We start from the raw sequence: 26,926 nt of genomic DNA, 5'->3' as shown, positions 1-26,926 counted from the left end.
TAGATCCTGGCTTGAGAACTAATAAGTCTTAAGCAACATCATTGTTTCCACTACCTAATCAATGTAATGACTTTATTGTACAGGATAAGGCTCGTAAAATGCTAGAATGGCCGGAAATGCAAGGAGCGATGGCTAGACTCACAGCTCTGTCATTACGAGCGTCTGAAGCAGCAGCACGGCAGAAGACTGAGAAGATTATCAGCAGTGAGCTGAAAAAAGCTGCGTGCAAACCGGAACTGAACAAACGTGTTGCTGCAATATCTCCACTTAGTGGCCTTCACAGCACAAAGGTTTGACAATTTATTAAACAGATCAAAATTCCATTTTACAGTCGTAACAAAAAGTGTAAATAGTTATTGTATTAAAAACTAACTAAAAAAAGTAAAAAAGACTTAACACATGCTCATTCCTCTTTTTACTGTTTGTCACACTATAGCTAAGAATAATTTGTACATGTATATCATATTAACTGCCCTCTTCCAACCCCCAACCTCCCCAGTATTAGATAATAATTTAGTTGTAGATCCATATCAACATTATCTACCAAACGTTGATTAATAATAATAATAATACATTAAAAGGTATTTGTTAAAATCTTTCTTAACTAAAAGTAAAACGTCAAATATATACAAATTAACAATGGTTTAAATACTGGTTTTTACAAAAAGTGGTCTACGATGAGTTAATGGCTTAGAGCCAGTTAATATTCTTACTGCTTTTTTCTGCAGGATTAAAATTCTCTATGCCTATCCCATTCCCCCATACCACTAAACCATACCTTATAATACTTTCAAAAAATGAGTAGTAGGCCATTTGTACATAACTGGTTACATGATTCCTTAAATTAGCTAGTAAAAATATTACTCTAGACAATCTTTTACAAACACTATCAATGTGACATTTCCATGAAAGTTTAGAATCAATATTTATTCCTAACAAGGTAACTAGATTATTAACATCATTTTTTATATTTACAGATCTTAAAGAAACAAGTAACTTTTGAGTTTTATCTTTGTTTAATTGAAGGCCATTGATTTCAAACCAAGAGGTTGCCTCCAACAAAGTGCCCTCAGACAACAAATTAAGTGTTCCATATTTTTATGTACATTAAGGAAAGAGATATCATCGGCATAAATTGTGGTAAAGTTTAACAGATTGAAACTTAAGTCATTTATTAAAATTAAGAATAGTAATGGCCCCAAAACCGACCCTTGAGGGACTCCAATATTTATTTCAACAATCTTGGATCTCTTTCCTCTTATCTCAACTAATTGTTTACGATCTTTGAGGTAAGATTCCAAGACAGCTAGGTTTGTACCATGAAAACTGTAAAATTGCAATTTTGCCAATTGTATATAACAACAGCTATTTTTTTTATATATATGTATATAACAACAAATTGTTACCATAATATAGTATATTTTATAAGTTAAGAGTAGATTAACTATAATGTTCTTTATGTGACTCCATTCATTGTACATACTGTGCATTTGTTTGTGAATAAAGAATTTCTGAATCTAAAGGAATGAACTTTCTGAACACGGTTGAATAGAAGAAACAAGAGATGTGTATTGTAACCGAAAGCATAACCAGGTGGAGCTAGCCTCACTTCTGGCTTACAGTTAGATTGCTATGACTGTTAGCTACAGAAATTGTAGAATTTTAAAAATTGTGGAGTATATTTTGTAGCAATAATATTTTCAGATTATTTGGGGGGGAGGGGGTTGAACCCAAAGGGGTAAGAACTATCAAATGAATGAATAAACCAGATAGTTTTTTTTCTGCATATTTGTTTCATGCTTTGAACTAACTTTTCTGTTATCGGCTCTACCTTTAAAGGGCGATTTTATTAATAGATCGAATTTTGTTTTAGTTGGAAGAAGCGCCGTCAGAGGATTCAGCTCCTAGTTCCCCCACACTGGAGGAAAGCACTGGATCCGATTCACATTCCTACAGTAATTCAGAACATGCCTACTCGACAGGTATGTAACTAGTGAAATGTTAAATGGAATTGAATACAAATAAAATTGTCTGTTTTCATACACTTTTCTTGTATAGCTATATATATATATATATATATATATATATAGCTATAATATGTTTCAAGTTGTTGACAGTTACGCTGGGTCTGAGTCAAAGTATTGTAAATAATGTATTCTATTGTTGTTAAGTCACATTATTTTCAATATCTTAGATTGTTGCAGACTTGGTTCATTCAGATTTTAATATTTGTTGTAGCTCTTGGAGGGATCTGTTATATTTTTATTGAGAATTATCTTAATAAAGTGTCTGGAAGGACTGTAACAAACTAAATTTATGAGCCGAAAAAGACCTTTGCTTTCATTCTATACTGTCAAAATAACAACTTTTAAATTACTCTGGAAACACAAGAATTTGTTTTGTCATAAACTGACCTGCATTAGTGTGCTAGTTTTGCAACAAAGTTGTATTAACTATCTGCAAAGAAAATGTTAACTGAGTTATCATGTTCATCAGCTATAAATTAGGTAACGTGCAGTTGCACAGGTACATACAATGGAAGCAATATAACTTTACATAACAAAAGCACAATAATAATAAACAATAACAAATCCACCTAACCTATAACAATGCAATACAGGAACAAGGCAGCCTTTGACTTTAACCCTCTCCCGGTCGAATTACTGCGACGTGCTTTTGGCGCTACTGGCCTGAATTAAATCGGGCGCTCTGCCGCGAGGGAACACTTATTCGCGTTTTTACTAAGTTAAGAACTTTATTTTAATAAAACTATTATGTATTGTACATCGTTACAAAGATGATTATATCCTCTATAATAAACGTTGTATTTATTTAAAAAAATATCAACCTTATGAGGTAAATTAAAATCAAACAAAAAGTCAAACTTACATGAAAAATCTTGTTTTAATTGACTGCGAAAACGACTAACAAAATGATTTCAGTAAATGAGAGGTTATAAAAAGTCCCAAATAGTTCATCAAATTATGTAAGATAGCAGCACAAGTCAGAAAGAATTGTACTACTAAACAACTAGATCACCGTCAATGAAGTAATCAATGAACCGTTTCAAATTATTAATCCTAGATAGTGTCCCTAGTCATAAAACTATGAATAAACAAGGCAACAATGACACTGCCAATAGATATTTCCAGTATTAGTTCCCGAAACAATCGTATGACAGCAGTACAAAGCAGATGGCGTTGATAAAGCAGTTCGAGGTGATTGGAGGCGTTTGGACTTTAGCGCCAGGCGCCCTGCCGAGGCGTTTCAAGGCGTTTGCCTGGGAGAGGGTTAATATGGTAACAGGATCAATAGACAATAGATTTTTATTTCTCAGCCAATACATAGCTTGTCCTTGATATGCAGCTCAAAAACATTGTAAATAATTTATTTTGCATACATACATTCAATAATTTCATTTGGCATAAGCCTTTATGGTGGGACTACAAATAAAAATATGGACTCTATTTTAAAGACTCAAAAACAGGCCATAAGAATCATTTTAAGATTGGGTCATAGTAATTCAGTTAAACAGCATTTTTCTACATTAGGAATACTAACTGTGTATAGTCTTTACGTTTTTGAAACTGTCTTAAGCATAAAAGAAACCTTTCATAACCATTTAAAACTAGGACACCATCATCAATATTCAACAAGAAACAAAAAAAAAGTTGTGCTTAGAAAAACATAATTTGCAATTTTATTGCAAAAAACCCTCATACATGGGTGCAAAATTTTATAATAATCTGCCTTCTAGTATTCAATCAGAGCCACATTTAAATAAATTTAAAGTCCTTCTGAAGCAGTATTTAATAAAAAGAGCCCTATATAGCCTGGAAGAGTTTTTTGAGCCGTGTATAATACTTGCTTAACTTTCTTTAATTTAATTAGTCACATTTAATATAGTTACATTAGCAAACAACAACAAAAAAAGTTACATTAGAAAAAAAAAAAAAAAAAAAAACTTTGATATTTTGATACACTTAACATATAAATAAATAAGACAATATTAACTAAATAAAAAGCTAACTAACAATTTAAAAATGTGTTATCTACAGTTAATACATTATTACCATAGATTAAGACTACTTTTATGTTAGATAACTGGCACTATATTTTGTATTATTCTATAACTCTGTACAATATGTGACACAATAATTTTGACACTATTCTATGTACAATACCTGTGCTGTTTTATGAATAAAGAAGTTTTGAATTGAATTTGAATTGAATTGAATAGTGTACGTAGAGAATTGACATAGATTTCAATCTAAAGTCATTAGTTCATCACTAAAAATTTGTTTAAATTATACAAAGTTAACAAGTTCTTAATATAAAGATTCAGTAAGAAGTTTGAAACATTGTTGACTATAAATATGATATATTTCAAAACAAGTATATAACAATAAGTGCTGTACAAGAGATGAGAATAATAAAGAATAACAATACAAACCCAAACTTACAAAGATAATACTAAATGAAACCTGACAATGACAAAAATAATGACATCCTCGGAAAAGGAGAATGGCATAGATAATTTGTACTATGATGTCTCCAGAAATAAAGGTTACAGGATCTTGTCCTGCAAGGAACTCTCAGCTCGATTAGCAAGAACAATTCAGGACTTCTGATGTTTCCGCTCAATAGTCTGTAAAGAAGCAAAGGTCAGCTACTTCATGATGAGTTTTTAGAATCCAATCCCAACCTGCCTCATGGTTGGTTGCATCTCAGCAATTGGAGCATCTAAAAAAAGAAAGCAAAGTCTAACACCAAAAAGTTTACAGAATCTCCGCTGAATCGCCTCCTACTTTTCACAATGAGTCCTGAAGTATAAGGTGCCCATACTATACTACAATGTTTCAGGTGTTGCCGTACGAGGGAGTTGTAAATCAGAACCAGAGTTCTGATGTTAAAATGATCATGTCAGAATTAGAACCCAATTGATCTGTTGGCCTTATTGCACAAGCTATTGATATGTGGCTCAGGAGACAAGTCATGACTGAAGGTCACTCCCAAGATCCTGAATAGTCACGCAACGCTTCAGACGTTCAGAGTCAATGAAGTAGCTGTGTCAGATGTCCTGTGAAACGTAAGGACATGCATTTGGAGATGTTAAGGGACATTGCATTAGCTTCAGTCCACTTAACCACAGCATCAAGAGCCACTTGAAGACTCAGGTCGTTCATGTAGACAGTGAAAAGAAATGGACCCTGTAGAGAACACAAGATAGACCCAAGAATGCCTTAGAGATACTCAAACCGGACTCAGAGTTCAGACTTTCCGTCCCTCAAGAGAAGCTCAGTCAATAACTGTGCACCTCTCCATATCCTCAGAGTTTTTGCTAGAAGATTAGGATGGCTGATCTTATCGAAGGCTTTAGAAATGAAATGAAGTGGCTTTGACGTAGTCTAAAATTTTACAACAGCCATTTACCTTCCCCTTTCAAAGGCAGATAAAATTAATTCGGCAGTGAAAGTAGGGTGGGTGTAGTGGATTGTCCTGAGCGGAATCCGTGCTGCTCATCCGTAAAGATATGGTTGAATGCTGGAGCAAGAAAATCTAGCACAACTCCCTAGAAGACCTTAGACAAAGACAAGGGGATGACATTGGCTTCTAAGATTTTACATTGACAATATCTTTATACTTGGGAGCAGGAACCACATATCCAGCTTTAAAGGAATCAGGAAAAACTTTTGATCTAAGAATCATATTGAAGAGGTAGGTGATGTGCGGAACAAGGAGGCTGCACGCCCTGAGAATGGAAAGAGTCATACCGTCATGGCCACAGCCCTTGGAAGAGTCCAACCTTGTGAGCCTCATCTTCACTAACTCTGTGCCTGCTTACATTGGCAGAGGTCTACGAGGTGTGTTCAGAAAGTAAGTTCCGTTTCATTCTGCTGCCTCAGTAGCGCTGCAATCAGTATACCAACGGAAGTGATTAAATACGATTGAAAAAACACTATTTCACAATATTACAATTACTAATATGGGGACGCTGAATCTCGAATCCAAAAATAAGTCTATTCGCTGACGACTACTGATCAGCAGTTATCAGTAAATTATCGATCGCTAAAACATTTTTGTACTATCATTACAATAAATGTAGCTAGATAAACAAAGTAACAAACTACTTTAGTTTAACAAATGATATTTTAGCTGTAATTAGTGTTTTTTTTAATATTTATTTTGATTGTATCGTCGATCTTCTCTGTCTTTTCGTGGACAAAAAGATCGCAAATTACTGATTGTGGAATATTTTCTTGTAGTCCTTTGTTTATAAAACTATTGATCAAAATAGTAACAAAATAAGGTAATTTATATATGATAATATTTAAATCTATGTTCGTATTTCTATGTCTATTTTTGTAAACGCCATCTTGTCTGCTGGTTCTATGCGCGGATGTTAGCTGCTCAGTGGAAAACAGGCGATCGCTAATTTTGATTTTATTTGTGTTGTACACAAATAGATACTCTATAAATATAAATACACATTCTTTCGTAAATAGAATATATTCTGGAAGCTCATTTTATAATCTACAATTTCTATTATTTAAAGGGAGAAGGTAGAGGTTATGGTTTATGATTTTATATTGATATGTGGGAATATATATATATTCATTTCCCTGAATCTCTGTAAAGTGCTTTGAAGTTGCGTGGTATTTTTAGGCTTGCCCCCATCCCAATAAATTAATTAAATAGAGATCACATGAAAGTATTTGGTTTATTTGTTGTTTGTACAGAACCAACCTTGTGTACCACCGAAATCATTGTCTCTTAGCAAAAGTTCGTCCACCCTCTGAACTCTAATGCTGGACTGCAGTATCCCCCATGGTAGGGCTGTGTTGATATTTATTTGTTATTTCTGTTTTTTTTTCCGAATTGGGTACATGTATTTTCCAAACATAACAGAAAGGAAAGTTATTAGGTATACATGATGTTAAATCGACACATCGAAAGACAGAGCTAAAAACTAAGGAGCTTAAAATAGTTGTTAACAATAAATCGTTTCCAAATTTCTCACATAACGCTAGTGAAAAGAAATTTGCTAGAGCACCGCAGCTTTGTAATATTTTTCGCAAATACAGCTGATAACAATAAACCGTCACTGTTGCACTCGACGTAATGGTTAAGGTTTACAATTTTATATTTGTTTTTAAAATAGACTAGTGAATCGAAAATTTTCGAACGGGATAACTGGGAATAACCGGGAATTTGAAAAGAGGTTTTGTGGCCACCCTGTTTCACTATGACAACGATATCTGACAATTTCCAACAAATTTCACTCTTTTGTGCGAAATTGTTACGGACAACCGCCCACCACACCGCTTAGGTTATCACAAGCTGTGCTACCGATAGGTTCCAAAAATGCTCACTGATGTGCACATAAGCAAGAGACTCGGAAAGGTGTTTTGCTAAGAAAACTAGTCAGTATGGTTGAGAGGTCTTGTTAACTGTGTGTGCTACTTCTTCTTGATAATTAAACCCTTAAGTTCAAAGGGAAACCATCTGGAAAAAACAATAATTTGAAAATTTTCTTAAAAACTGAGAATTTTACTCTTTTTAGAGATATATGCAATATTGCTGACAGTGGAAATTAGGGTTTGAGAAAGCATTATTCACTTCGAACTAAAGTTTGATTATTGTTTTTATTTTGATTAATCCGAAAATTATTTGTATTATTGGACTATACTTGACCAGAATAAAAAAATATTTTGTACTATAAAAATGTTTTATTCTAATGTATAGTTAAAAAATGTACTTTATAAATGTTTTTGTTTGTATTATTACTACTTCTATCTATATACAGCTCTTGGTAATAATTTATCAAATAGGAAAATAAATTGACTGCATTGAATAGATTGGTATGTCTTAACCTCTAGCCATTTGCCATATGGTTGGTTGGTGGAAACCATAGAAGATTATGAAACACCCAGTTATGGAAAATGACCTTTACTTATCCTACCATGCTGTAATGGTGCATGGTAATAGGGGCAGCAAACTCACATGGTAGGATTATTTTTTTTGTTTAAAGATATTGCTCTGTGGGTATGGAGAAACAAACTTGACTATTGAATACAAGTAGTGAGTGACAACTAAATTAAAGAGATGTTGTTTCTCATGATATCAATGAATGTTAGAGTGCAATTATTTTATCACATTGGGAACCCATTATATTAACTATTGTACACTTTCATGAAGATTTCTGTACTTACAATCACTACACATTAATATTTAATTGCTATCAAAAAATATCAGTGGTAAGTATACATAACCACAGTTCTTTTTAATTTGCTTCCAAATTAAGGTCTGTGTAATTTTTTATAGATCAAATCAAGGGCCTATTAGGGAAGCAAGTTAAACAGACTAGGCAGCAAATTAAGTCAAATCAAAGTTTATGGTCCAGCTTCATTCTTTATTGCTATCAAAATATACACTAGTGATGGGCAAATCCAGAATTCTCCTATCCAAATCCAAATCCTGACAAGTCAATTCTCAAATTTCAAATGCTAATAGCTTTTTATAACCTAAATATGATTTAAACAAAATCACCATCAATCTAATTTCTGTCATTCTTAAGCCTTTGGGGACTTTCTGATAAAAGGAATCTAACAATACCACTATGTTATTAAGGGATTTACAGAGGTTCAGAAATATAGGTATATTTTAAGAACAAAGCTTCTACTTTAACTTGATAGATTATATGGTTATAAATTTGTATCACTTATTAAACATATTTTAAACTTAAAATGTTTTCAAACCAAACCTAGTCATCATATAATAAAGTATTAAAACATAAACATAATATATTTTATAGAGGAAATATTAATACAGCTACAAAAATTAGCTGCTGACATCATGCAGCAGACATGTAGTATTGCAAAAACTTAAACATAGGAAATAGAATCTGCAAGCGAAATACTATTTATAAAAGTATGATAATGTATTGATTAGCTGATCCATCTACGGTTTTTCATAAACAAAATATAACAATGACACATTTTAGCGATCAGTAATATGCATATACTACTGATTAGTGGTCTGCAAATAGAGGCATCAGACTCGTGGCAGTGACCAAAATAAAGTAATTTGATCAGTACCGATCGACGGTTATCCGCTAATAAACGTAGCAGACTCACGGTACCTAACTATATATTTAACTTTTACATTATTTGCGATCAAAATTTCACTAAACCACTTCAGTTGCTAGATAGTTTCTGTAGCTATCATTGAAATTTATGTCTGTTTCAGTATCAAAGATACGAGTAAAAAAGCACCTTAGAAAATCACCGTTGGTGCCTCGAATGATGGAAGAGCCACCACTGGCTCTGAGTCAGGAGGGTCTGTTGAAGTTACAGGAGTTGATGACTGAAGGGGACCTGATGGAAGTATCCTTAGAGGAGACCAATGTCATTTGGCGCATCTTACAAGCCACCAAACCTCAAAATCTGCGCAGTAAATGTCATGATGATGAGGTTTGTATATTTTGCAATAACATATCATTATGTCAAGATTCCAGGTGTTCTCAGAATATTCTTTACATTTCCATTATTTGTTTTAGTATAAAGAGGAATCACTTAGCTAATACTGAAGAAACTGCTTGTTGTTACTAATTACGTTAAACATGTTTCACCTTATAATTTAATTTCTGTAAATTTCTATTATCTAAAAATGTGTGGGTTTGTGTGCAAACCATGGTACGCATCTGTCTTAAAAATATAGCATGATTGTTATTACTCCTGTATAAATGAATAAGTTTAAATTAATGGATTTTTTTGAATGAGTTTTTAATTTCTAAATAAAATTGTATAGATTTTCATTTTTTAAATTTGGTCATGTTTATTATTATTATTTTAAACAGACAAACGTTTAAAACTAAACTTATGAAAAAACCTTCCAGTTGCAATTTTAACTTTTAAAAAAATATATAAATTAAGTACTAAAGTAACTTTGCTTTAACACATCTGCTGCCAAAGGTTATAGTAGCAGTGTGTGGTGTGTCATCCAACATTAGTCACTGCATTCACAGCAATCAAAAGTGTTGTCAACAATTAATTGGTTAAATTTATTTGATAACATTAATAAATATTAATTGTGTGTTGTTTGTAGGATGAAAGCGAGACTGATTCAGAAACCATAAAAAGCCTAAAAGAAAGGGTTGCTAGATCAAAACGAATTTTCGAAGATATAGACATAAGCAGTGGAAACTATCCTTCAACATCAAGTGGAGCCACAAGCAACACAAAGAAATTGAAAGTTAGAAATCCCAGAGACACAAGTAAAGACAAAAAATTCATACATGAGGGTGCAAACAGGGAGCGCAAGGTATATGTTAATGTCTTGTAGTTACACATTATTTTTACACAATTCATGTACTTAATTCACAATTAAGTAAGGATCGATTCTAATACTCCATACACCGATTCTTAGCGGTATCGACAATTCACAATTTGGCAATATTCTTTTACTTGATTCTATCACCAATATTTTCAAATTATTTCATTACAAAGTAATAAATAAAATTACAGGTCCTTTAAAGTTAATACTCCTGTTACTGCGACCTTAGGGTGATCCTACAGATCTTTGGTGTGTAATTTTGTTATTTTCTATTTAAAGTATAAGTTAATAATTTACTACAATTCTATCAAACTATTGTAAATTTACTGTATATGATATGAGGTTGAGTGGTAGAGAGGGCTTAATAGCCCTTACTCCGCCTTTATAATAAAGGTGTTTTTAATTTCATAAACCTCGAACAATTCATTTGAGTAGAGGCTGGGTCTGGTTTGGTTGGATTTGTCAATATGTAAAACACTAATTAAAGCACTAATTATCATAAACTGTAGAATAACACATGGTTAATAACTACAGAAAGTAAACAATCAATAAGTAACCATGCTGCTGTTTATAGCCACATTCCGTATCAGAGGATATTAAAAAATTAACAACTGTTGTGCATCCACCTCCTGTGGATCGGTAGACGCCATAAACACCAGTGACAAATAACATTGTTTAGTTCACACTGTAGATAGACCTGCACTCAGTTGGATATTTACAACAACTAATATTTAATAAGAGTGCTTTGCGTGTATTACCACTGTTGCGTTTTAGTGAATGTCACGGCCACGTATATAGCCGCTAGCTATGACCAAAATATAAATTTTTTTGGAACTGGATGATTGTACATTAAACAAAGTATTTGCTTTTATAAAATCCATATATGGCTTATAAAAGTAACAAATACGGAGAACACCTCTGCTTATTTTAATTACTTAATGTATTTATATTAACCACAGTGCTAAACAAATTTTTACTTTTATTTGTTATTTGTTTGTAAGAAAACATTATTTTGGTATTCCTATGAAAGTCTTGAGAAATTTCTACAATTAACAATAAGCACAATATGATTTAAGCATTGTTTGCCTAATGTTTCCATTTTTTCTAGAGACTTTTTTCTTTTCTGGGGACATTTTGTCCCCAGGTTAAGTGTTAGAGAGGGCTTCTTAGCCCTAACTTCGTCTGGTAAAATAAGACATCTTTGTTTTGTTTTTTTTTTTACTTTTACCTCATAAAACAGATACTCTTGTGTATTTTATTCCCTAATTATTCTTGGAGGAGCTTTCATTATGAAGGTAATAGGATTTTTTCAAAAACTTGCCATTATGAATTGAAATGAAAAAAATGTGCTTTCATTGATGTATTACTAAATGTTTATATTTAGGAAAAACCCCGTGCAAAATATTATTATAGAGTATTTAATATGCAATTATCAATGATTGTATTTTTAACTTGTTGTACTTTGGCAACTGAATTGCTTCTGTAAACTTTCCGGAATTATAATTACACTGTAGAAGTGGAAAGTAAAGAACACGTGTAGTTCTGATTGAAAATAAAGGAAACCTTTCATGTAAAATGTTTGGAAACCACTGACTTGATTCACGTGTGTCTAATGAGTGATATGATAATGATTTTGTCGTCTCTCTTTTCCAGAAGAGAACAGTTAGAGAAACTGGTCCATCAGGTAAAAAATCTGGCAAAAGCAAGCGAAGTCGGCAAGATGATGATGAGGAGTCCTCAGACGAGGAAGAGGATGAATTGTGTGCTGCACCTGTGTGTAGACGACCTACAGGTAGGATAAAGAGACCAGTCAGACTATATAAAAAAAGAAGTCAAACAAAATTTCGTTGTTTCTTGGTTGAAATACTTATAATAAAATTAAAATTTTATATGTTTTAAATTCAATTACTTTTTTATTTTGTCATACAATCTGAGAAACAGACAGTCATTGTGGAGATCATTTTGTTGACACAATGGATGGTTGAAAGCTTTTTTAACTACTGACAGTTAAAGCTGTAATTTTGTTCTTATAAAGTTAGTTCTATAATGAGGTTTTAAGTATTTACAAAGCATATTCTTATAATAAGAGTTGTTCGGTCATTTAAAAAAGAAGAGCTTACTTTTTAAAAGGTTTTTAAGTGGCAATATTAGTTTATCTATTACATTCCCAGCTAAAATTTGCCTACAATTGCCATTCAATTTTAAATACTTATTAAAGCTGCATCATCTTATTTAAACTTTATGTGCTACATTTTGCCTTCTCTTAAATTCGACACCGGCATCCTTGGCTGATTAATGCTGAGACTCACCCTACCACACCAATTTCCTGCTATGTTCATGGCTCCATTAGTTAGTTCTATGACTATGGTGTCAAACTTACAAGTCACTAGGTTTACAGTGTCATTTGTAGAGGTGGTCTCGGTGCTAATTTAAGTTTTCTTGTTGTGTTATAGGTTTCTAAACTATTACATATAACTTAGCTTTAATATTAGTCCAATCATGTTCAATAAACGTTTTATATTTCGGAGAAATGGATCTAATCATATTGCTAATATTTGGAAACAGTAGCATAGAGATATATGGCAGAAGTCGGCAAAATAACTAATACCCTCAGTAAATTAACAAAGTTATGATCAAGACAAGAATCTCTTGCATGGCCGTGTGACCTTATCTGTACAAGAAATAAACCTTGTTTCATATAAAATATCACAATTCATGTTTTGTGACGATTCTCAGGTCGGGTCATTTAAATCAATGGATTCTTCAGTGTGATTTAATAATCAAGAAAGGGAGTTAGGTTTGCGATTTACAGTGAGCAACTCATGTGATAGGTCATCCCAGGCGAAGATGAATGACAATCTAGTGGCCACCCCACCGAGCTATAACTGACAGCAGGCCACTATTAGGATTTGTCTCAGTAAACAATTATAATGTTACTTCAGTTTACATTATTGTAAGATCTACATTTGTTATGTAACCATTATGTTTGATGTTACTATCATTGTGGAACCAGGATTTAGTTAATACGAGGGTCGTCCATAAAGTAACCGCCGTTTGGGCGTGGTGCGATAAGTAGTGGGGGTAGCGCCACCATTCTCACATCGGTGTGCACAGTCGTTCAGTACGCTTCTAGGTGTGCAAGGGAGAGCATCGTGCGATCGCGCGTTCGTTTGTTACAACGTAAAAACATAAGTGCCGTAATAGAAAATCCCGCCAAGTGTGAAGTGCGTGGTGTAATAAGATTTCTGTGGTCAAAAAGTTACACAGCAGCTGAAATTCATCGTGAATTGAGTGCGGTGTATGGCCCAAACATAATGAGCGAAGATGTAGTCCGTCAATGGGTATCGTTTTTTTTTTTTTTTTTTTTTAATGAAAGAACGAACGCTCACGATGAATACCGGAGTGATAGGCCATCTCTCGTCAGTGATGACTTGGTGAACAAAGTGGATGAGAAAATTCACGAGAACCGTCGCTTCACAATCTCGGAACTTTCAGATCATATTCCTGAAATTTCTTCGAAGTCTTGTGCATGAGATAGTGACAGAAAAACTAGGCTATCACAAGTTTTGTGCTCGTTGGATTCCAAAAGTGCTTACCGATGATCACAAAATGAAAAGAATGAGTTCTGCCATAGACTTTCTTACTCGGTATGACGTTGAAGGAGAAACATTTTTGAACAGGATCGTTACAAGAGATGAGACTTGGGTAGCCTATGTGAATGCCGAAACAAAACAACAGTCAATGCAATGGGGTCATACCTCTTCGCCAAGCAAGCCAAAGAAAGCTCGCCAATCTTTTTCAGCGAGAAAATTGATGGCTACAGTTTTTTGGGATGCTAAGGGCATCTTGCTCGTTGAATTTATGGAGCGTGGTACGACCATTACAGCTGCAGCTTATTGTGAAACCTTAAAACGGCTACGACGAGCGATTCAAAACAAGCGCCGTGGTCTTCTGACATCTGGTGTTGTGTTTGTCTATGACAACGCCCGCCCTCATACAGCTCAAAGAACAACAGAACTTTTGGAAAAATTGAAATGGGACGTTTTTGACCAACCCCCTACAGCCTGGACTTGGCTCCCAGTGATTTCCATCTTTTCCCATACATGAAGCGGTGGCTTGCATCTCAGAGGTTTGCGAGTGATGAAGAGTTTCAAAACGCTGTGACAGGTTGGCTACGTTCTCAGGCGGCAGATTTTTTTTAAAGGCGGAATTTCAAAAACTGTTAAAAGATATGATAAGTGCTTGAATTTGTATGGTGAATATGTAGAAAAGTAGAGAAAAGCTGTAGTTTTAACATTTATATACTGTAATAAACTTTTTTGAGTTATAAAACATCAGAGTTATAAATATCTTTACTAGACAGTTATGGTTTGTTGCATGTGGACAGGCAGGGTTGTGGTCAGACCCATTTTCTCGGGTATGTTTGCCATCCCACCACCTATTACAACCCTATTCAATGGCTCCATTTTGAATACACTTTAAGAATAATCGGGATCACTCAATTTAGTAACACTACAGTTGTAGCATATAAATGTATAACATGGTTTGACTCTTAACTGTGTCATTCATTTACTTAGAAAGTATTGATCATTCTCTGAGGAGAACATACATTCAGTCCAGTCCATATCTACTGATGTGGTCAGTGAGTACTTAAGGACTATTCCTAGCTGGGTGGCGACAAAATTCTTTCGGCAACGCGACCTGTGGGCGGCGCAACTCCAACAAGAGCAAATATTACAAACACACACTGAGACAAGCGTATCCTAGTGACAAGGTTGCCAGTATTTGCAACCGAACGCAAACATATTCGTCTTTATCGTGAAACAGCAATGACACGAAAATATCTTCCGTTACAGCCATTTCCATCATCTGTGAGAACACTGAGGACACTATGTATGATAGTGTTTGCATCGCCACTGATTTTTCGTCCCCAGCTCATTTCATACTTGAGATGTCCTGCGGACAGATAAAAAGGTGGACATCATAAAGAAATGTTCACATCCCCTCCGGCAGGTAAAAGGGAAACTGTGCCAGCCTCAACTGAGTGGCAGCCTTCAATGACAGCCAAATTCTCTTGTTGGACATGTACCATCATAGAACTCATTCTTGTCATTGTACAAGGGCTCATGTAAGCTGTCTACAGCCCTGTGGACGGGCATTGTCAAGCAGCAAAACATCGCTTTACTCAGCATGCCTTGTCTTTTGTTTTGGATTGTACAGTTAAATTTTCTTAAGGTCTCACATTATGTTGAGGAATTTTTGTGTGCCCCTACAGGCAAAAAAATTATCAAACATATCCCCTTTCTGTTCCAATTCATGGTATAAATGACTTTCCAGTCTGAAATTGTCTGCTTGAATTTCACTTTCTTGAGCGATGTTGAATGCCGTCATTCCATGGATTGTTGCTCTGATTCCTTGATTCCTGTAATGTAGGCCACTCATATTCCATCATGTGACAATTTGGCTTAAATAATCACCACCTTCAGCATCATAATGCTCTGGAAAAGTCAAGTCGCTGTCTGAAAACATTTATTTTTATGCGCCTCAATCATTTTTTATTTTTCATTCATGAATCTTAAGGGAACTTCTTTGACAAAGCAAGAAATCGTGAAATGCCTGTTTGTATTAACATTTTATTTTAACTTTCTGCAGCTCATTATCAATTATCACTGGATCAGGGTCACTCACTTTAGTTTCTCATCTTGTACATTGTTTCAGCCATTATTGAAATCATTTACTCATTTGCATACAATTCCATTACTCATGTATTCTCCGTACACTTTTCAAATTTGATTGTGAATTTCAATTGCTTTCAAGCCTTTAGCACCAAGAAAGTGAATAACAAGACGTATTTCATAGTTGACGGGATTTTCAATCAGGGGAGGCATTTGAAATACACATAAACAAATAATGTAAACCCAATGGATTGTTACCTTAACACGTTCGCTGCGGGTGGTAACTCTGGTTACCACAGAGCCTTTGTTCTGAAATGAGGTCAGTGTGCGGCCAGCACTTGAGCTTCCACAATGCTGTATTTCTCGCTCCTCAGGAGGTACTTTTCCTACATTTTTATGCACGTTATTTTCACATTAGACTTTTTCATTATTTTTTATGATTTTTAAGTTTTTATAGTAGATTTGTGAATAATAAACGACTTTTGGGTGGGTTGGTTAGGGTGTATATACACATTTGTTTCAATATTTTATTTTAGTAAACTTATTTCTTCTTTTTTCTTCAATTTTATAAACTTATGTACTACAATATTTTTTGTAAACTACAGTCATTTCAAGTAAACATTTAAATACATTTTGTTATAATTACTCACCACATATTTTGTAAATCATAACTAAATTTGAGTGAGTTAGCGGAGATGTGTATTAACTTTTTTACATTTTTATAAACTTTTACATTCATTATGGTTTACACATTTACGTATAAATATTGTTCATGTTTGTCTTAAGCAAATAAAACACAGTTCACTTAGCTACAATGTATTCATTTGAAATATTCCCACTTCCACAAAAGGGTCTTCCCTTGTGCAAGCGGTAACTAGAGTTACCAGTTGGCAAGGAAGTCTGTCCCCAGGAGATAGCGGTAACCACAATTACCGCTTTCTCAAAATGGTAGAGTGATACTTTTTGCGACTAATGAGTAATTTTCTTATATTTCTATCATGTTTCATCCAAAAGTAAGTAAAAATATGCTTAAAAAATTTCAGCATATACAGAACTCTATATAGGGATTTTTAGTAGCGAACATGTTAATGGATTCTGTGGTTTGTCAACAGATGTAGATACACTGTCTGTGTCTGACACTGATACAGATTTTCAAAACAGTGCTCACATAAAAAACAGTCCTCGTAGTTTACAGTATTTAATTATTTTCCTGTTTCAGTCAATAAACCAATGGTATATAAAATGTGCTGTGTCTGTTGCACAGGTCATGAAGTGGATTGGGTACAGTGTGACGGTGGTTGTGAGCAGTGGTTCCATCTACACTGTGTTGGGCTTGGCAAAAATGACATCAGGGAAGACGAAGATTACATTTGTAAACAGTGCTTTCGCTCTGATACTTTCGTTGTGGAGGAAGAAATGGATTTATCTCAGGTTTGAAGTTACATATATGTAGTTTAAGTTTAAGTTAAATTGAAATTAAGGATGGGTGGTGGTTGGACATGAGTTATTTTGGTCATATAAGATATCAATATGAGAGCAAAAGTTGCAATTGAGCTAAAAATAATGTGAGGACCTAGCATTAACAGTTTTAATCCTAGCCTATGTTTGTCTTGTTTGAGAAGTGGGCTACTTTCGTTTTTCCAATTTCATAAATTAATAGGCTTAATTTTGTTCATCATTTAAATAAAAGCTATTAAATTTTAATAATGGAAATAAAGTGTGGCACCTGTGAAATTTGTAATGTCTTTTATGCTTTTGAAAAGTTTGATTTGACTACTAAACCAACTACCACTTGGATCTCAATTCTTCATGAATTCATGAAAAAAAAAAATTTGATAGCATATATTTAGAACCAGTTTAAATTATTGAAAGTGGATAAAGTGTTAACAATTAACAGTTTTCTTTATTGTAACTATAGCTACATTATGATTATTTATTTCACAGTCATTTGTGCTACTTCATCAAGTTGGATCTGTGTTTGCACCACATCAAGTTAAATACTTGATTGTACTCTGTGTGTTGTTATTACAGTGTTGAAAAACATTATAATAAATTCAATTCTGGTGTCAAGAATGGTCATTGTTTATAGTTTCTTTGTATTTTATTGAAGATAACTTTGCTAGAGTTAGAGTCGGGATCACACGGTTTTGCTAGTTATCCATGTTTTGACAAAGAATGTGTTTTAAACTTCCTGCTTCAATCCGTAATTTCCATCTCATTGATTGGTTTACGACTTTCAATTATTTCAACAGTTCAACAATCTTTTGCACAGGCTTGATCATTTGAACATTCTAGAGAGAAATTTAAAACTCTGATTTTACATTAGGCATCAGGTAAGCATACCTCTTACAGTTATGTAAGGTATTCTTTTTCTTTTCCATGATGTTTACAATATAAGAGTTGACATGACATTTCCTGACAAACCCAAATACTTATCAAAGAACTAGTTATTGATGAAATAGTACTACAATCCGGACAGCATGCACACAGTAAGTTGATTGAAATGCCATTATGGTAGACTATCATTTATCCAATAAAAAAATATTTGTGTGAGATTCTAATAGAGATAGAGGGTTACATTATATCGAAAATTCTGACTTGATTAGATAAAATTTGATATGCCCAAATGATAAACATTTGGGTGTACAAGGAATTTAAATGGCAACAATTAACTTCAACTTGGAATGTGTGAGTAAGCCATTCTGTATTTGTAGTGGAAAGTACAAACATTTGTGAACAAAGGCTATCCAAAATAATGATTTGCTGGAAGAATTGCTTATTGCAGCAAAAATAACACTGAAAATGAGCATTAAAAGGTGCTTCAATATTCTTTGTGTAGTGTTTGTAGTTGTCATTATAGAGCTGTAAATGAGTTAGGAGTTTGTCAATTGGTAATTTGGATGTATTACCAACTGAAATAAGGGCAATGGCTATGTTGGCTATGTTGTACCCATTTTATAATTTCCAGCTTTGGAAATAACTTAAATAAATAAAGTTATTGTTTTCTGGAGGTTTGAACAGTTAGACCTGATGCCTAATGTAAAATCAGAGTTTTAAATTTCTCTCTAGAATGTTCAAATGATCAAGCCTGTGCAAAAGATTGTTGAACTGATGAAATAATTGAAAGTCGTAAATGTAATTTTTAATGACAAAGATGAGTCTTAACTTATGAAGACAATAACTGGAGAACTGAAAATCAACTGAATTTGTTTGCTGATATTTAGAGCTAAATGTTTTATTCATAAACACTTGTGTATCAAACAGAGATATTCTAAACTTCGAAGTGAGAATATCAATCTTTACAAATTTGTAATGTGCCAATTCGAACCTGTTAAAATAGCTTTTGAAAATCCTAAGAGATATTTAAATACAAATATTTTAGAGATTATTTATTATTTAGGCAACATGTACTAATTTTTTGAATGGATACCCCCACTTTTTAATAAAATATCACTGAAAGGTTTTAAATAATTATATTATAATTTTATTGTTACCACTGAAATGATCTTTAGAAAATACTTTTTAACAACAATACCATTAAACATTTTATGAAGGATTCCATAAACCTTTTTGTGCCACAATCACTATAGGCCTTACAATTTTTAAAGAAAAATAATGCTGTTTCTTCAGCGACCAAAGAATACCATAGACTGGCAATCCCTATTCGTAACACATTGTGAGAGTTGAAGCCGATCCCCGCCCCCTCATAGGGTCCCTTCAGCGGAACCTATGTCCGCTGCCGGCACAAAATTTAATTCGCCGCGTTTCATTAACACCGTTAGTATATATAGTTAGAGTTGAGATAAAATTCTGAAATTTTGTACTATTAAACATTACAATGTGACCAAGGCCATGGTACAAAACAAAAGTGGATAGTTTTTTATTGGTTTGATAGAAAAATATAAAAATAAGTAAAATAAGTTGACATTAAAATTTTGTACATGAAAAAGTTAGTCGGCTACTACTTTTTTTATTTATTGGTCAGGTGAGTTTCGTCAGCGGGAAAGTTTGAGATAATAAACCAAATTTTATGAAAATAATTTTTATAATTTTTTGAGATGATCCGTTTGTTCAGAATCGAGGTGGGAATGAACCGTAATTTATGGCGCAGCGCCCCCTGCACAATACAGAGTTACATCCAATGAACTAGAACCTCGGTATTAAATTTGTATTAAAACGTCACGTAGATAAATTTTAAGATTTATCCACTCTCCAAAATAGTACCTAATATTAATAATACGGATTTATAATTAATGACACTGACAGGGTGAGCGCGGTGGCGCAACGACGCTCGGCAGTAGTGTTGATACGTGATGTTACCCCCACCACACTTCGGTCCTACTGGCTTCAAACCCAGCACGCGGTTGCCAGTCTATGGTATTCTTTGGTCGCTGTGTTTCTTTGTTAAAACACAAAATAACCCAATAGACATAATATTCCTGTTCTTCAACGTGAAAACTACAAAGTTTGCTAATTACTTTCTTTAAATTTATTAAAATGCAGCGTTGCATGTAGTGTCAAGAGTTGTGTATAATTCGTTCTTCTGTGTGGCAGAAAGGAAGTAGCAAATCTGCGAATAGAATTGAGCCTTGATTTATTGATTCATGTTAGATAAAGTTGATTAAACCATAGAGGGCTCCAAGGACATGCTCACTGTCATGTTCTCTGAGTGGATTGTTCATGATTGTTTCAGATAAAGCAAGAGCCTTGTGAAAATCAGGATAACATAGATGAGAACATGGAGATTTCCAGCCTGTTCTCACTTCCGGTAGGGGTCCCCGAGGACATGCTCACTGATCCACTGGCCCCCACATCACCTCAACAATAACCCCACCAGTGTAGTCAAACTTGTGATCTATCAGTCATAGAATTTATCGGTCAATATTTAAATTTTCTTTGTGTTTATGCTTAGAGAAACACAGGTAGTAAGTACAATTAGAAATGTCTTTAAATATTATTTTAGAGTTTACTATTTTGAAAATCTCAGTTTTATTATTTATTTTATTTTTTGAATATTCAGTACTTGATATGATATTCAATACATGCATTACAGGTGATAGAATAAAAAATACATGCAAGACATGTGATAAAATAAAAAATGTGGACATTTCCATTAATGACATTGATAACAATACATTGGTATTGAATCTTTATTTTTATAGCTGAATATTATGATTATTTTTACTATGGGTTGATTATCTTATGGTAATTACTTAATCACTCTGGACTATTAACACCCTTTCAGGATAAGTCATACAGTGTTTTGGGTAGCTGTAGTTATTGCTAAAATGGCAAGCCTATCATTTTTTAGTTGGCTTAAGAAACTACAAAAAGATTAATTATAATCCTAAAAATAAGACATTAAAATATTTATTTGTAATGGGAATAAAAATGTTTATATCCGAAAAATATTACTTAGAAAAAGTCCCACTTAATAAAGAAAAATATAAATTGTGTTGTCCAACAACTCATTGTTAATATAGTAATTTCAAAATGAAACCGTTGCACAGGCTTAAGGGAAGGAGTAAAAAAGAATTTAAAGTTATTATTAATTATAATTATTCAGAGTAAAATAACTCTAAAACTAAGATAATAGTACCTGTTTTTAGTTATAGACTGTTATAAGATGTGACTAGGATTTTCTAAATAAAAAATTGCAAGTTTAAATGGGTTTATTCTTCCAAATATGATAAAATGTAGCTTTTAGAATTAAGTAAGCAAACAAATATTTTTAGTTGTGAACTGCTTTATATGACTTATTCTTCAAATACTGTGAAAGTTTGTATCTTATACATAAGAAAATTATAATTGTTCCAAAATTAATTTTTTCCTTATTATCTAAAAAACTTTTTTAACATTACATTTTTGTAACAAATCAATAATTCAATTTTTTAATGTAAAACACTATTCCTAATCCAGTCAATGACGGTAAAAAAGTGTAAACTTTGTATTTATCCCATACAGCACCGATTTTTATGAAAATTTCGATTTAGGTTCTACTTACCCTCTATTTCAAAATCTATTATAGTTGTTGAATGAGTTTTTAGTACTTCCACTACATCATGAAACAAGATAATTTGTGTACTTCAGAAGTAGACAGATACTTGGACTATTTAGATATCAAAGATACTCAAAGACTGACACAAAAGTGAATTATAAACAGTAAATGAATGATCATTGTATGTAATGTAAATAGGTATTTTAATTATCATTTTAATAATAACAATTGAATGTAACAAACAGTTTGATCTCATCTCCCTAGACAACTAATTCATGAGCTTGTCATAAAATCATCAAAAAGTGAAAAAATGTTAGTGAATTTTTATTGTTTTGTTATTATGCTTTACAATGAAGTAATGCAATTAAAACTGGGTTTCCATGTAAAAACATTGTGCTGTTTTGAATAAAAAACTATTAAAACCGATAAAAAAAATAGAATATTTGATTTTTTCTTGCTAAAAAATATTGTAAATATATAATAAAAAATTAAATATAAAATTATTTGGAGAAAGCAACAAACACTATTGTAAAGCAACCAAATAGAGTAAAATGTCCTGAAAAATCATCTAATTTATCTGTAACCACACTCATTCTATTAGTTAGTACATGCATGCATCTTTGTCAAAATCAATTCAAACATTCAGTCCTAGAGAGGCTAGGTTAATTGCTTCTTCAATGGGTTGATGTACTTTAAATCTAAACAAAGCAGGTTTTTCGAGACCGAATTTTGCATATTTCCTCTGATGTCCATCAGATATAACGTTGTGTTGGTCTTAAACGTCTGGGACGTATCTTATTCAATTTTTAAGTTCATTTTACATAAAATCCAATAAATTTAACAACTATCTTTGCGCCACTAAAACATTCTTTCCCAGAAAATTGGGCAAAATTTTTCCGAACATGTGTTTATATAAACTTTTTCATCATTTTGATGAGAGGAAACCACCTGAGAAGTTTGTTGGGTTACTCGTACGACACTTTGTATATAAGTGACAGTTCAAAGAAGTCTAAAATATAGCGACTATGTGTATTCATCAATATACTAATATACATGTATAATGGTTTACATGTATATTGGTTTACATGCATACATATTGGTTTACATGTATATTGGGTTACATTGGTATACATGTTATTGGTTTATACATGTATATAGGTTTAAGAGCTATAAGATTATCTAAATATTTTTTCTCAGATCTTATTTTTATAAAGGTTTATTCTAAAAGGGCTCTAAAAAGGTACTTTGCTCGAAATCACGCAAACTTTAAATGGCCATATCTTACTCATTTTTACCTTAAAAAAATAATGAAACACCAAAAGTTTCAGAAAAGAAGAACATACAATATTGCACTCTACAAAGTTTTGCGTATCATTAATAGTTTTCATTTATTTTGAAGAAAAGGTGATTTTTTGCTCAATTACGAAAATGATTTTCTTACTTCAAGCTCAATTTTTTTCAAAAATAAGTACTTTAAACTGGTCAAACATTCAGAACGTATTATAAGAACATAAATAAAATTCATTGTAAAGTGGTAACAATTTTTTTTAATGGGGTGGAAGAGAAGTCAAAAAATTTAAATGAAAAATTATGAATCAACATTATTCTCTTCATAACTTGTTTAGTTTTAATGCTAGTAACTATTATAAAAAAAATAAAAATAAAGTTTTTTTAAAGGCCTTTTAAAAAGATCCTATGAGTTTTTTCCGAAAAATGCATTGATTATCGGTTATTGTACGCAGAAACTTTCCATTTTGACGTTTGAAAATACGAATCAACTTTCAACAAGTCTTAATTCCATTTGTATTGTGTCTGCATATATCATAAATAAACAATGTTTTTTGTTGTTTTATCAGCTATAATTTTGCTCTCTACAGGTTTTTCGATTAAATGCATATTTTTCCAGTTATTCGCAAAAAACCGTCTGAAAACCTTAATAAGTAAAAAAATATTGACTTTCATAAAAAAATTTCATAGAACAAAAGTTGCTTATAATTAGTCAATTTTCGATGAAAAATTGCTTACCCCGAGAAGGGGTGGCATCCACCACCAGGGAAAAGCAACCCCCGGTGCAGGGTAGACTTTGAAATAGAGGACAAGTAGAACCTAAATCCTAATTTTTTTTTATTGGTGCTATATGGGATAAATACACAGGAAAATGGTCATTGACTGAACAGTGCCTAAAAATTATCTGTTGTAGTGCTTAAAGATCTCAAAAATATAAAAACATTTTTTTAACTGTATGGTTTTAGCACACACTGTGTGATTATCATATTGCTGTATAGGCACACACAAAACTTTAGGCCAGGTCTTCAAAGGGTTAATGTCAATCATATAGTGTTTTCCAAATCAATATGTTGAATTCTTAGCCAAACTAATCCTCAAAACCGACACTAGTGTCTCTAGTAATGTTGAGGCACCAGTTCTTATAACAGAGTTTAAGAGTATATCTGTATGAGAATAGTTATTTCTTGAGTTGGATAAGTGTATTAGTATTGGTATCCCTTATTACCAATACTAATACTTAAGTAATTCCCTGCAACTTATCTCAATGTTTAATATGGATAAAAAGCAACATGTATAATTCACCCAGTGATAAGATGTTAAACTCACATAATGATTGAGAGAATTAGGGAATTATATTTACAAAAAAAAACCAATTTATTGGCAACCAAACAGAAAATGTTGTCATTTCAATTAACTATACATGAGTTTCTATGACTTAACTATATATGTTAAGTTAAAAATAATACTTGTTTGTTATTTCACATTTTCATTAATTCTGCCCAAGAGTCTGAATTATGCATTGTAATGTCTTGTCAACATTGTTATGCAAGCAATAAACATTTATGTATTGTATTTAATAACCGTTCTAAATGAAAAAAATGCAAAATCTATGCAATTTTCATATCTGCCAAAATGAACAGCATGCCTTACAAAAATGATGTTTGTTTTACATTATTGTTTTGAAATAATAATAATTTTATATATTGTTGGTTTCTACTCTGTACAGTAATGCTTATACTAAATTACTGCACTAGAGTTAAACTAAATTTTAACATATTTTTGTACTCAATACACCAATTTTATTATTTGATATCACTCATAGCAATATTTTAGTAAAACTGTGTTACATTTTCTTGTAACCTTCTCTATATGTATAAAATGTTTCAAGTTGTTGAAAAGCAAATTCTACTCTCAAACTATGATTAATATTAATAAGAAGTAGTGTTCAAAAACTGTGCGCTATATGTTTAGTATTTGTTTTTATTAAAAATATCTTGATGGTTTTTAGATGTAAATTACACAGATAAAGGGGATGCTTATAAATATCCCCTCGTTATACATGTTTTTACTTGTAATTTAGTTTTTTATAATTTATTTGTAATAAATTGTTTATAGCGGTGTGCGGTACAAGAAACATTTCAGTTTGTTACTTTAAAATGTAAGGATCTATCACCATAACAGAGAGATGATTTTAACTTCAGTTATCGCAAATCACAGTCAAAAGAAGAAAATTATTAATAATTTGTTATGGTTTGGATTTCTGTATTATTTGACCGGAAATGTCACAGCTTTGTCCTTCGCTTTAAACTTGTACAGTGTAAATGTACTGTAACTAGTGAGGTGTGTTTTGTAAAGAACTAAAATGGTCCGAGGCATTAATATTTATTGACAATTTACTTATTTTTTGTACCGCAGATCTCTATTAATTATTATTTGTAACATCTTATTTTCCAGTGTTTCTCATCTTGCTTTTTTAAGAATTTTTTGTTTGCTTTGTGAATGAAAAATGGTTATTTGTAATAATTTATTATTTAAGTTCTTCATTTTTTATGTTTAAACTATTAGTTTCTTGATTCAGTGAGGTGAGTATAAGAATATATGATGATTACACTACTACTTATTTTAGATTTTATTTATATTTTGTTAGAAATAATTGGTTATTAAAGATAATTTGAATCTGTTTAGGACGATTAGTCATTGTATTGATTTTTGTGATATCTTTATTTTGTCATCTTGATGGAAATCAATTTAAAATTAATTTTAATTATTGTAAAATCTTGGCGTACTTAGTGACAATTTTGTGAACACTATGAAGTTTAAGTGACAGTTGAATTGGTGACTTGTGAAATTTCAAGTAATGGCACAATGGCAAGTAAGTGCATACAGTGGAGGACGTTGCTAAGTTTTAAACATACCTCTCCCTACTGTGAGTTAGCTACATGGAAGTGTGCACACATTTTAAATTAAGATACATCTAGATCCCATACAAAAGTTTTGGATTCTTTATAGTCGAATAACAGTGTCAAAGAGGACAAAATGAAGAGATTTTTACCAAAAAATAAAATATAATTAAGTAACCAAACACCTTGAAGTAAATGAAGTGAAAGCACAAGTCTGTATTACTATTTTAATTCGTATACAAATACCTTTCACATAAATATATTGGAATCTGAGATTATAAATATGATTTTGACTAGGTTTTTTCTCACAACATGTAGCCTAAATATAAGTAAAACTATACAAATTTATCTTGTGGCTTTTTGCCAGTAGGATATAATGTCTAATTTAAAATGACGTTATAAGAAATACTTTTTATTATGATCTTTAATAAAAAATTGTTGAATTATAATTAAGATTAGTGTGGCAGGCCTCTGAACTACTGGAAAAAGTAATTAAATTAAATAATATAATACATAGTAGAAGAATGTGTTTCTAGTAAAACATGTTATCACTTGACTTGGTATTTGGTTCTTAAAGTGAACTGTAACACTTACAATCTGCCTTACAATTGTTTAAAAAAATAACCACTAGACCTCATAAATTAGCTACCTGAGAATTCCAGAACAAAGTTATGGGTGACTTAGGTTTCATAGTGGTTAGAGCATTATTACATGAAGAAATGGTGCACCCA

The 26,926-nt window shown here is 32.3% G+C and overlaps 1 protein-coding gene across 1 annotated transcript in view; it reads left to right on the top strand.

The window, feature by feature from the left end:
• The window catches only part of LOC124369011 (lysine-specific demethylase 5A), a 101,087-nt gene extending 74,719 nt beyond the window's left edge, over positions 1 to 26,368 (top strand). The window contains exons 24-30 of the mRNA XM_046826637.1: positions 84 to 290; positions 1,874 to 1,982; positions 9,250 to 9,473; positions 10,108 to 10,323; positions 11,989 to 12,127; positions 17,275 to 17,441; positions 20,704 to 26,368. Coding sequence (XP_046682593.1) covers positions 84 to 290; positions 1,874 to 1,982; positions 9,250 to 9,473; positions 10,108 to 10,323; positions 11,989 to 12,127; positions 17,275 to 17,441; positions 20,704 to 20,838 — 1,197 coding nt within the window. The 3' untranslated portion in view covers positions 20,839 to 26,368. The remainder of the gene's footprint in view (positions 1 to 83; positions 291 to 1,873; positions 1,983 to 9,249; positions 9,474 to 10,107; positions 10,324 to 11,988; positions 12,128 to 17,274; positions 17,442 to 20,703) is intronic.
• The last annotated feature ends 558 nt before the right edge of the window (positions 26,369 to 26,926 follow it).

This window comes from Homalodisca vitripennis, chromosome X, assembly GCF_021130785.1.
Source record: "Homalodisca vitripennis isolate AUS2020 chromosome X, UT_GWSS_2.1, whole genome shotgun sequence".
NCBI classification, from domain to species: domain Eukaryota; kingdom Metazoa; phylum Arthropoda; class Insecta; order Hemiptera; family Cicadellidae; genus Homalodisca; species Homalodisca vitripennis.
The sequence above is the reverse complement of the archived record's forward strand: the minus strand, read 5'-3'. Positions and strand labels throughout refer to the sequence as shown.